Raw genomic sequence first — 12814 nt, 5'->3', positions numbered from 1 at the left:
AAATGGATCTTCTTTGGGAAACAGTAAACACTTAAGCTTTATAAACCTCACTTCACCGAAACAAACTTAGAATGGTTAGACACAAACTATTATTGCTGACAATAAGTTTCTGTTTGAAACAAACAGCAAAAAATAATGTCCAGCCCTAGCCGACCACACACTGCAAGCTTGAGATAGAACACTTGTCTTCATATTATACTGTCCTGAGTCACTCCAAGATTCTTACAATTTTTTAAGTTCTTGGAATTATTCATTAGCACAATTTGGTAAGTCTCTAAGTAATAGAATACATGGAAATTAAATACCTGAAGTCTCATAACTCCCTTTAATCCTGACTTGAAAATCAAAACAATCAACTGTAAAAAAAAAAAAAAGAAGAGCAATAACCTTGAAAAGCACTAGAAACCCCCAATAACATGTCCATACATAGCTACTGAAGAATTCCGGATTCTGGAAAAGAAAGGCTGTAGCTGGTTATGAAGTGGATCACTCAAGCCTGTCATGAGGGTGTAGGTACACACGTGGACTGCGCTCATTCTAACTGGACTAATCTGAAGGCACGCCTCTGCCTGTGAAACTGACACTGTTGACTACAACCCTGTTTAAAGAACACTGTTTTCTTGGGCCTTCTGCCATGATACAAACATGTCAAAATTTCCTCACACTTATAGTGATCTTAAGGAATGTGTCCATGAAGTCAGTTAGGAACTCACTTAGTAAAGAGAAGAAATATTCAAATTTTTACAAGAGTTCCTTCTAGTTAGGAGTTGAGGAATTTATCTCGGAGTTATATGTTACTGTGAAACTATAGCCACTTACCCAGAAATAATAACTTTTACCTGTCTATCTTCATTCCAAAAATTCAAAGACTAATAGCAATTATACAAAATATGTACTTAATGTGCACAAACATTTGAAATTATATAGATCAGAAGCATTCTTAGTGATATTAGTTAAAATATCCAAAAATATGTATTTTAGCAAGAAAACTTTATTAAAATTTGGTTAGATATACTTCTAGATGAATTCAGTAATCCTTTCTTAGCCAACTATATTCAAATATTTTCACTTTACAAGACATAATATTGCATGTTTGTGCCATAAACAACCAAAAATGTCTTGAATTCTGAATTACTAACTTGAACAGAAATTTATTCTGGAAACATTGATTTTCACTTAATGTACCAGAAAGGAAGGAGAGACTAAACCTCCCAAAAAGATGAAAGTGCACTAAGTTTATAATTTTAGAACTTACTCAGGGGTTCTCTCGCCTGCCGACATGGGCTCAACGGTGGGGCTCTCCTTCTGAATGGTATGAGAGGTAGAGATGGCTTAATTTTCTTTTCTAACTAAACTATAGAACACAACAGTATTGAAAAGTGGGGGACATTGAGTGAACCCCTGTTTGGGCCACAGTTTCTCTTCCCACCAGCCAGCGGAGTCCAGAGGAGCATCCCCAGAGTGGGAACGGGAGGCTAGATTTGCCTGTATAAACCAGATTTGCCATAGTGCTTGCTCCAAAGCAGCAGAGAGGTAACAAAGAGGCAGCATTAGGGCTGCCAGCTCTGAGCCAAGCACTCCTCTTACAATGCTCCACTGGCTTGACAGTGTCCCCGGCAAGGGAGTAGAGAGGAGGGGTGGGAGGATACAACCTTCTGTCCACTAGGATTTTCCTCACAACACTTGGTCCCGTGCCTTCCGGCTCAGTGTGAGGGTTACCTTGACTATCTCATAATCCTTGACCACAGTTTTGATAGTGATTCTGCAGTGCAGAAAGTTAAAAAAGTGTTTGCCTGTAATGGGTTTGAAGAGTACAGTTTGCTTTGCCCATGAATACATGCTCCTCCACGCATAGTGCCTTTTTGCTCTGATAGTAGATTTCCAGGCAAAATATCGGCTCCCTCCAAGGCAGTTGCCTAACTTGGAATACACTAGCAATTTGCAAACAATAAATCTGATGTGAGAATTTATATTAAATATAATTTTCCTAAATTTATCATTTTAATCCTGTTAAAATGACCTCTTATTATTTGAATTTAAATTGTCAAAACACCACTTTCAAAGAGAAAAATGGAGCCCTGGCCGGTTGGCTCAGCGGTAGAGCGTCGGCCTAGCGTGCGGAGGACCCGGGTTCAATTCCCGGCCAGGGCACACAAGAGAAGCGCCCATTTGCTTCTCCACCCCTCCGCCACGCTTTCCTCTCTGTCTCTCTCTTCCCCTCCCGCAGTCAAGGCTCCATTGGAGCAAAGATGGCCCGGGCGCTGGGGATGGCTCTGTGGCCTCTGCCTCAGGCGCTAGAGTGGCTCTGGTCGCAATATGGCGACGCCCAGGATGGGCAGAGCATCGCCCCCTGGTGGGCAGAGCGTCGCCCCTGGTGGGCGTGCCGGGTGGATCCCGGTCGGGCGCATGCGGGAGTCTGTCTGACTGTCTCTCCCTGTTTCCAGCTTCAGAAAAATGGAAAAAAAAAAAAAAAAGAGAAAAATGGCAAACATCATCCGGTTTTATCCCTAAATCTTTTGAAGCTCTATATTTATCTAATCACACTAGAGAAGACAGTTGCTTTGCAAAAAGCTTGCTTTGAAAAATATGCATTCGGTCTGTGAGTGTCATCCGAGCTGTTTTGGTCTTTCCGTATTAGGCACACCCCAGGAAGTCTAAAAGTGGGCCACCATCTTCAGCCATCCTATCGCCTGCCTTCATTGTCATGGCAACAGGAGGCAAAAAGTATTCTTCAGCACCCCTTACCAGCCCAAGCATCTTTGCAAGAGCCCTTAATTTAATCATTGTGGCTGCTGCTCTGAGATGTATCATTGGCAAGGAAGACTGTGAGGCTGATGGTTTTGTAGGTGCTCAACAGATCATTTGAAAAATTGGGCAGTTGTTTTTTTTAACACTTGAGATTAAATAAGAACACAGACGCCAGTCCAGACAGTAAGATGACCTGTAGAAATAATTCATGCTTTCTCTCCTTCTACACTAAACTATAACCAGCTAGCCTGACAAGCTTAACATAACCTATTCTCTCTCCTGCACCTACCCTTCTCCCTTTCAAAAATAGCCCAATGCATAACACAGCCTTTCTCGTGCTCACTTTTTCTATATCTTTGTTGTGGCTGGTTTATAATGTGCAATAAATGTATACTACAAGGTTTTGTTATGTCTGCAAATGGCACAAGATACAATATTGAGAGGCAAGGTCAAGGCAGTCCCACCACCTGATCAGCCCTATCTTTCTTCCCTCAAGTAATCCAGCTGCCTGTCACCCTTCTATTTCCTCTGCACTCACCCAGTGCCCTAGCCTTACATTAAATGGCTGTCAAAGTCAACCCTTCTAATGTGTCAGTTGTTAGGTGACAGCTCCAAGATGTAGTAAGTTTTTAAAGAACACTCCTGCAGGAGAGCAGGGAGTGACCTGGAGGCCAACCATGTGTAAGAAGTCAATGGTGATGTGAAAACCACCTCTGAAAGTTTGCCAGTCACTGAAAGAGTTCTTTTTATAGCCTTTCTGCTCTTCAAAGCTTTTCCACATAAAGATTACTCCCTTTGAACTCCCAAAAAACGTGTAAGGCAGATAAAGGAAACTTGTCACCAGCTTACCAAGTATGATGCTAAGTCACAGAGAGGTTAAGTGGGCCTCCTAAGGTCACACAGCTGGTCAAGGTCAGCCTGGGCAGCAGTTCTAGATCCACAAGCTCCCAAAATAAATCATTTTTCTTACCACAGAGGTGATTCTCAAGTTCCATCACTAATGGCTGCTTGGCACTTTCCATGAATGTCCCCCTAGCTCTAATTACCTGACTGTCTCAGTCCAAGTGAATCCCAGAATGTAAGACCCAGCTTTTCTGGCTGACCTTCTCTAATAGGTAGCAAGATAATGAGGGTGCTGGCATTCTATCATATAATATTTCTGCTATCATTGTTTGGGGGCATTTTAAGTGGTATTATATTTGGTCCTCAAAACCGTACTAACACTATATACTAAAGGTACACTTTTAAAGTCAACTAAGGAGAAGTAGAAAGTCTAAAAGGACCTAAAAGGTACACCCAAGCCTTCCAACTGGGAAATAAACAATCTTTTCAAGTACAGTAAGTCCTTGGGTAATGTCATCCCACTCAATCACATCATTTTATTTTAACACTTATGAGATGCTGTAAGAACTTAACTCTTGTTTATATCAATTAGCCTGTAGTAAAATTTGTTTTCTTATCTGTCATTTCACTTAAAGTCACAGAACCTATGATGGCATTAAGTAACTTAACTTACTGTCTCCCATTCAGTATGCTCCAAGCCAGGGGTAGTCAACCTTTTTATACCCACCACCCACTTTTGTATCTCTGTTAGTAGTAAAATTTTCTAACCGCCCACCAGTTTCACAGTAATGGTGATTTATAAAGTAGGGAAGTAACTTTACTTTATAAAATTTATAAAGCAGAGTTACAGCAAGTTAAAGCATATAATAATAATTACTTACCAAGTACTTTATGTCAGATTTTTGCTAAGTTTGGAAGAATAAATCTTTATAAAACAACTTACTATAGTTAAATCTATCTTTTTATTTATACTTTGATTGCTCTGCTACCGCCCACCATGAAAGTTGAAACACCCACTAGTGGGCGGTAGGGACCAGGTTGACTACCACTGCTCTAAGCCTTAAAATATTTTGTTCTAAAACCACAGTTCTGCTGTCGTATTGGGAACCAAGACTATCAGAGGAAAGAGATGGGCATGGTGGGTTGGCGAAGAGTCCTTCACAAAGGTTTCATTTAGGAGGAAGTTCATTGGGTTCATCATGGGGGCCGGGTTTGCACTGCTCTCTGGCAGCACAAAGACCAGAAGGCTTCCTTCAGCACTGCAGCATGGGATTCAGGAAACTGCTTCCCGATCACAGACCACTAAGTATTCTTCTAGAACCCTATTTTCTGACTAACAGTGTGGAAAGTATCCAAGTCAAGTATCTTATTCTAAACATTTCTGTTTGACAGTACTCATTAATGTTGCTTTCCATGTAGCTCTTCCCTCTTGGACACTGCTCCCAGATGACACAACTCTAGCTATGCTCTCCATTCTCAAAGACGACCCAGAGCTCTCCACTGCCTCCAGGACAGGGTCCAAACTGCTCAACCTGGCACATAAGACTTTTTGTACCATGGTCTGAGGCTACCTTTCTAGCCTCCCGCCTGACACTAGCCTGTGTGTTTCATACAGACTCCAGTATTTTCTATTCCCCACAGACAACCCTAAACCATCTGCTTCCTTATTTGTTCAAATCATGTCTTTCACCTGGAGGACTCTGTCCTTTACCCATCCGACTCCTACTCAGTATCAGAGTCCAGCTCAAAAACTGTCTTTGTTCCAAATTTAGCTGTTTATATGCCATTGACCCTCTTGAGCAGCCCAGGTTTAAATTGCGTAAGTCCACTTACATGGCAATTGTATTTTCCTTATGATTTTCTTCATATTCTCTTTTCTCTAGCTTACTTTATTGTAAGAATAACGTACATAATACACATAACATACAAAATATGTGTTAATGGAGTGTTTGTTACCAGTAAGGTTTCTGGTCAACAGCAGACTATTAGTAGTTAAGTTTTAGTGATAGGAGGCTTTTCAGTGCCCCCAACCCCACGCTGTTCAAGGGTCAGCGGCACATGCCTTCTCCTTCCGTCTAAGTTGTGTTACACAGTACTTAACACAACAGATTGTTCGGGGCAGATGCTCAATACATTTGGTTGGGCAAGTGGATAGACATCCTGCACCCACACCACTGTCTCACGAGGCGGGAAGATGCCACAGGGTTCAACGTCAGGTGGTGAACTGGTAGGTCATCGGCAAGGGCACTGGCCTTTTAGCAGTTCACTCTTTGCACCTGGTCTATTTTTGTCCAATGTGTGGCCCAGGGCATCACTGTTTTGCCTCAGTTGAATGTACACTGCTCACAAAAATTAGGGGATCAAGGAACGTGCAGATACTCCAGTACTTTCAGCCTTTTGTACAGTGCATTTTCACCAATGAAATAAAAGTTGGTTTTGCATCTCATCTGCATAACTGAACAACTTACTTTGACCTGTCATTTGCTTTTTTGATGTTGTTTAAAAAAAATGCTTCTTTTTTTTTATCGTTTCATATTCATTTTGAAATATCCTCTAATTTGTGAGCATTATAAACATCGACCCCATCAATGCATAGTGAGAAAGGTTTTTTTTGTTTTGGTTTGTTGTTTTTTTATTCCTGAAGTTTTGAAGTAATACATTCTTCCTAGAAGGTTTTGTCGTTCTTACAAGCTGTGTGGTTTAGAAGGAGCTAAGGAAAACACAGGATCCCAAATGGAGGGCAGAGGCCCGGCCCCCTGGGTTCCCAGAGCGCCTCCAGGGAGACTATCTTAGTGAACCCCTGCGCCTTCGCTCCTCGGTGTCCTCCCTAACTAACCACATAGGCTCCTGAAGTGTGATTGCAGACCTGACCTAGTGAAACCCAACCAGCAGGGTCACCAGGGCCGCTGAAGCCTGAGTCTGCGTTTCTCACGTCCGTGTAACCGAGTCCGAGCAGTGCCGAGCGGAGAGTGGGCCAGCAGGCTATCTGGTAGCCAAGGGCACTGCTGGGGCTTTAGAATAGCAGCACGAGGTTGTAATCGGACGCCATCCCAGGAAATTTAGCCAGTTAATCATCTCAATCACCCATCTTTTATTTATTAACACGAACACGAGGAACAACGTTTTCTTTTGATGGCTCCCACTGCCCTTCCCAGTTAACACCAGTATTACGCAGTCCTTACTTTTTCCTTATGTCATATAAAATGCACCTGGCCTAGTTAAAGCATTGTGTCACCGTGGATGTCAGTGTGAAAGTTGGACTGGGTCAGCCGGATCACTGTTGCTCCCAGAGCCAACAAGAGCGCTTGTAGTTTAAGAGCGAGGCCTCGAGTAGCTTTTCAAACTTCATTATGGCTATAACTCCGCAGAGGTGAGACAAGTAACCGTGTAATCTGAGGCAGGAGTGACCTCACTACCCCATAGCCCTTCTCATTATCTCAAGTAGACATTTTATTCCAGCCTTAAAGGAGGAGATTAAAAATGGTAGGATATTTTTGTGTCTGAAATGTTAAAGATTCTCAGCAATAGCAGATCCATCAAACTTAATCACACTGGGAGCCCAACCATAGTGTGAGTCCACACCACCTCGATGTGTGTCCTTGTTCCACAAAGTTCACACTTAATATTTTAAACATTTTTTTATTGATTTCAGAGAGAGAGAAAAAAAACATCAGTTTGTTATTCCACTTATTTATGCATTCACTGGATGATTCTTGTATGTGCCCTGACCGGGGATCAAACCTGCAACCTTGGTGTGTCAGGATGATGCTCTAACCCAGTGGTCCCCAACCTTTTTGGGGCCACGGACTGGTTTAATGTCAGAAAATATTTTCACGGACCGGCCTTTAGGGTGGGACGGATAAATGTATCACGTGACCGAGACAAGCGTCAAGAATGAGTCTTTGACGGATGTAACAGAGGGAATCTGGTCATTTTTTAAAAAACAAAACATCATTCAGACTTAAATATAAATAAAACGGAAATAATGTAAGTTATTTATTCTTTCTCTGCGGACTGGTACCAAATGGCCCACGGACCGGTACTGGTCTGTGGCCCAGGGGTTGGGAACCACTGATCTAACCAACTGAGCTACTCAGCCAAGGCCAGGGTTCATGCTTCTTTTTCAGGCTTTGTATCAAGGTAATTAAAGACAAAGGGCTTTGGATTCAGACATCTGGGTTTGGCTCTCACTAGCTACATAGCCTTAATAAGTTTCTCTGGACCTCAGTTTTCCCCATCTGTAAGATGTGCACAATAATAACAATACCAACTCATATGATCACTGTGATCTTTAGATGAATTTAATGCATGGAAGGTCAGTAAATGTCAGCTCTTATTTGCACTGTCTTGAATTTAAGTATGATCCACTGTTTTGGCAGTTTTCTGTTTTTGTCCTCCATCCCGTCCTTCCCCCAAATGAATCATGCCCCTTCCCTGACCTGTTTTGGGAGTGTTATGGGTCCTGAAATACTACAACCTTAATTTATCTGTAATAAGGGGAAAATAACACTACTCTCTTATTAGATATGAAGAATACTTTATCTTTTCTTTTTTAATGTTCAAATCTCTAGATCAGTGAGTCTGAAAGGGGGGTCTGGAGACCACTACAGATCCCAAGACCCGAGTCCTTAAGGTCAAAACTATTATATTTTTATTGAGAAACAATTGGTATATATTACTGTGTAACTTCAAAGCAGACAGCAGGATGGTCTGGTTTATATTGTGAAATGACTACCACAACAGGTACAGCTGACAGTCACCTTCTCATATAAATAAAAAGAAAAAGAAAAGAAGAAAAGAATAAAGGAAAAGAAACTTTCTCCTTGTGATGAGAACTCTCAGGAGTCACTCTCTTAACAGCCTCCCTGTGTGTCAGACAGCAGTGCCGGCTGTTGCAAAGCCATTTAAAAATGTTATTTTCTTTTTTCACTCGTTCTTTCCTGAGTGTAGAGGGGAATTTCCCAGAGGCTACCTGCTATGTGATGATGGCATCACTGAACAGTTAACGGAATGTGTGCTTGTACATGCTTGTGTTATCTTATATCCCTGTTATCATTCATTTCTATTAGAGTAAATAGCAACAGCAGTAACCCACACAAAGATCTCTTTGGGATGCTCAATAATATTTTTAAGAGTTTAAAATGATCTGCCCTGGCCGGTTGGCTCAGTGGTGGAGCGTCGGCCTGGCGTGCAGAAGTCCCAGGTTCGATTCCTGGCTAGGGCACACAGGAGAGGCGCCCATCTGCTTCTCCACGCCCCCTCCTTCCTCTCTGTCTCTCTCTTCCCCTTCTGCAGCTAAGGCTCCATTGGAGCAAAGATGGCCCGGGCTCTGGGGATGGCTCTGTGGCCTCTGCCCCAGGCGCTAGAGTGGCTCTGGTCGCAACATAGCGACGCCCAGGATGGGCAGAGCATCGCCCCCTGGTGGGCAGAGCATCACCCCTGGTGGGCGTGCCGGGTGGATACCGGTCGGGCGCATGCAGGAGTCTGTCTGACTGTCTCTCCCCGTTTCTAGCATCAGAAAATTACAAAAAAAAAAAAAAGAGCTTAAAATGATTCTGTGACCAATAACTTTGAGAACCTCTGCTAGACTATTTCAGTCAAAGTGAACCTCCTTACCCATCTCAAAATCTGGAATGCAAACAATCCAAACCTTGAGACTCTGCTTCCAAAGACAGGCAGGCCCCTGAGCTGCTCCGCCTACCGCTTGTCCTTCTGTGTTCCAGGTTGTCTGAGTCCGACTTCCCCGGCGAGGAGTGGCTGTGGGACTCCGAGAAACACGGCCACCGCCATTCCATGATTAGACGAGTCAAGAGGTTCCTGAGCGCCCACGAGCACCCGTCCAGCCCGCGGGGCCGGCGCTTCGGGAGGCAGGCCAGCGAGAGCTCCACGCTCTTCCCCCCGTACGACCTCAGCCCGACCAGGGACCTGCTGGACGTGCCCGCCCGAAGCCCCCGCCGCGCCGCCGCCTCCCGCAGGCAGTTCTCCCCAGAGGGGAGCCTCAAGCTGCACTCCAGTCTGGGAGAACTGTCCACGATCAGGGAGACCAGCCGGACAAGCACCTTACAGAGCCTGAGCCCACAGTCCAGTGTGAGGACTTCCCCCGTCAAAATGCCGCAGGTCCCCGAGGTACGGATCACAGCACCCGGGCCCACGTCAGATGACCACCATGATTCCACTGCCTCCATCCAGAGCTATGAGTTCACTGGGGTCCAGCCAAGCAGCGCTGGGCAGCAAGAAGACCCCGTGGGACTGATTCTGTTCCCCTCAGGGGCGGGGACACCTCCTCAAGGCCCCAGCCGCCAGACTCTTTCAGCCAAAGCTGAGACCGACATCTTCAGGTTTGCTTCTGAGCAAGACCCTTTTGAGGATGACACGTTCCCGAAAAGGTGGAGCCTCCCGGGGTTCCTGGAGTCCAGCCATGCCTCCCTGGCGGGCCAAGGTCTGGAGCCCACGAACCCTGAGCCAACTCTGTTACTTGACACAGAAACATCCTCAGAGGCCAGTGGAATCAACTTTGTGGCCGGCTCGCAAGCCTCTCCTGATGTGCTGTATTTAATGAAAACCCTAGACACCAAGGAAACGGATATCATAGAGTTCACCAATGAGCAAACAAAGGAATCGCCCAGAGGAAAGCCAGAAAGTTCTAGGAACTCGTTCTAGTCTAAATTCTTTCCCAAAAGTTCAACATTGGTCCCAGAACATACTTGAGTGCTGGTCAATTTTTTAGGAAACAATTCTACTGTATAAGCTATTTAAGACTTTGAAGGTCATAAGCATTATGACCCGGACATTTTCGGAACTAAGAAAATCAAGCACATTTACAAAGTGGCTTTTGTGGACATTACACAGACGTCAGTGATGTATCTTTACCAAATAAGGAATCTTAAACATATGTATGGTTTATCAATTCATAGAGTGCTGGCTTTGAAAAGCACCTTATGGATCATAATTCAGTCTCCTAGTTTTGCCAGTAGGGAGACAAAGGATACCCTATTTGTTTCTTCTTTTCTTTTTCCTTCTTCAATTATAAAGACAGGAAGGTGGATCATAAAATGCCTCAACTCAAAAGCCGCATTCTAATTATGATTTTTGTTTGCGACGTACTAACCACTTCCCTCCCACTTTCTAAACTGCCACTTCCATCTTCTTCAGCTTCGTCCACATCAGAAAGCTGCATCTCTCTCCAATTTCCTGTTCTACTATCATGACTTCATTTTTCTCTCTTCCCCCTATATTCTCCCATCCGCTCCTCCTTCCCTTCTTCCTAGCCTTGCTCCTTCTCTAATGACTCTAATCTATCCCACCTTGAAGGTTATAATATTTTCTCTTACAAACTCTGTTGCTTACTTTCCATGGTGATTTTCAACATCTGAGGGATTGGCAAAGCCTCCTATAAAGTAACCAAAGATGTCAACAAATCCAACCTGGCACACTTGACCTCCCGATGGGAAGGAGGTAGGAGTTGCTAGTGCCCGCCACACCCTCGACAGCCTTGGTCATTTCTTTCTGCATCTATTCCTAGGTCTTGAGCACTGGGGAAAACTAAAGCCAGAAGGGCATGAAAGTTAAATAATCAAATGCTGTGGAACCAAAGAATAACAAAGCTTGAATGTGTTTAACTCAAACTCTTAAAGCAAAAGAATCACAACATGGGACCAGTCACTCTGTCTACCAGGTTGTTTGGGATGAGGTAGGCTATTGGAGCTGGAAGGCTAAGGGGGTCCAGGACTGCACACTGAGGGTGAAACATGGACTAGCTCACTGCAAAGTGCTCTTGGGGTGGCTGTTTGTTGGGGGTTCCCATATCGTCTGGGAGGCCATGTCTTATGAGTACTGGTGTCACTATTTCTGTCATGCAGTGAAGCTAGGCTGCATGTGGTTTAAGAGATAAAATAACTCTAATAGCTACTATTTAAGTGCTCACAGTGTTCCAGGCAGCAGCGTGGAAGTTCACAGATGACCTCACTAATCCTCACAGGATCTTTTTTTTGTTTATTTTGTTTCTTTGTTTTTTGTGTGTGTGTATGTGACAGAGACAGAGAGAGGGACAAATAAGGACAGACAGACAGGAATGTAGAGAGATAAGAAGCATCAATTCTTCATTGCGGCACCTTAGTTGTTCATTGATTGCCTTCTCATATGGGCCTTGACGGGGGGTAGGGGGGCTACAGCAGACCGAGTGACCCCTTGCTCAAGCTACCAACCTTAGGCTTCATCTGGTGAGCCTTGCTCAAACCAGATGAGCCCATGCTCAAGCCAGCGACCTCAGGATTTCAAACCTGGGTCCTCTGCATCCCAGTCCAACACTCTATCCACTACGCCACCGCCTGGTCAGGCTCTTCACAGGATGCTATGAGTTGATATACTATTGTCTCTTATTCAAGAGGAAGAAAACAGAGGCTTTGGAGAGGTAAAGCAACTTAACTAAAACCACATCACCAAGAGGTAACAGGGTTCAGATTCAAACGCAGGTTTATCTGACTCCAGAGCCCATACTCTTGGTCATATACTTCCTCACCATCTGTAAGGTCCTGAAGCTGCCAGCGATTTGCCTAGAATTCTGGAGAACGCCCTAGAGAACTATGCCTAAATTGTTCAGCTTTGGAGGCTTCCCTGGGTCCTCCTGTTAAAGTCCACCTGCAGCCTTTATGCATTCAGACAGAAGGGCATCGCTCTACCTTTGAACCCCGGCCAGCCTTGATCTTCTTCATTTTTCTGAAAGAAGAAAATTAGCAGGACCCTCCTTTCCCCTCCCCAACTCCTCCTGATATGCAATGTCATAATTAGCATATCCAAATGGACCACCCCAGCTGCTTGACAGCAATGGCACTTACTTTAATTAGCCTTTCTGCAAGGACTGAAAGGAAATAGTATCGGAAGAAATGCTATACATTGATGGGTTTCTATGTTGGTCAATACTTTTACTACCTGGGAAAGCCCTGCTAGTCCCAAAGCATCACATACAGACCATGGGCTCAAACCCCAATATGCACTTCTAAAAGGCCAGAACCTTAACCCTCTCCCAGCCTCTCACTGATTCTCTTAGATGTTTCAACTTAAGTCCCTCTCCTCTCTTCTCTTCTCTTTGGCTTCTCTTTATCTATTGCTCAAATGCAAATGTTTCTACTGCGCTGCTTTTGAAATGTAATCAGTGTTTGTGCTAAATCCAAGGTGATAAATTATACACAAATAGAATATACATTTTGTGGAGGGCTAAGGGAGT

At 44.1% G+C, this 12814-nt stretch overlaps 1 protein-coding gene across 4 annotated transcripts in view; it reads left to right on the top strand.

Moving 5' to 3' along the window:
- Positions 1 to 11216, top strand: part of BEST3 (bestrophin 3) — a 52245-nt gene extending 41029 nt beyond the window's left edge. For all 4 annotated transcript variants that reach the window (XM_066257647.1, XM_066257649.1, XM_066257648.1 and 1 more), the window contains one exon: positions 9315 to 11216. In XM_066257647.1, coding sequence (XP_066113744.1) covers positions 9315 to 10251 — 937 coding nt within the window. In that variant the 3' untranslated portion in view covers positions 10252 to 11216. The remainder of the gene's footprint in view (positions 1 to 9314) is intronic.
- The last annotated feature ends 1598 nt before the right edge of the window (positions 11217 to 12814 follow it).

Source organism: Saccopteryx bilineata, chromosome 2 (genome assembly GCF_036850765.1).
Source record: "Saccopteryx bilineata isolate mSacBil1 chromosome 2, mSacBil1_pri_phased_curated, whole genome shotgun sequence".
Taxonomy (NCBI): domain Eukaryota; kingdom Metazoa; phylum Chordata; class Mammalia; order Chiroptera; family Emballonuridae; genus Saccopteryx; species Saccopteryx bilineata.
The sequence above is the reverse complement of the archived record's forward strand: the minus strand, read 5'-3'. Positions and strand labels throughout refer to the sequence as shown.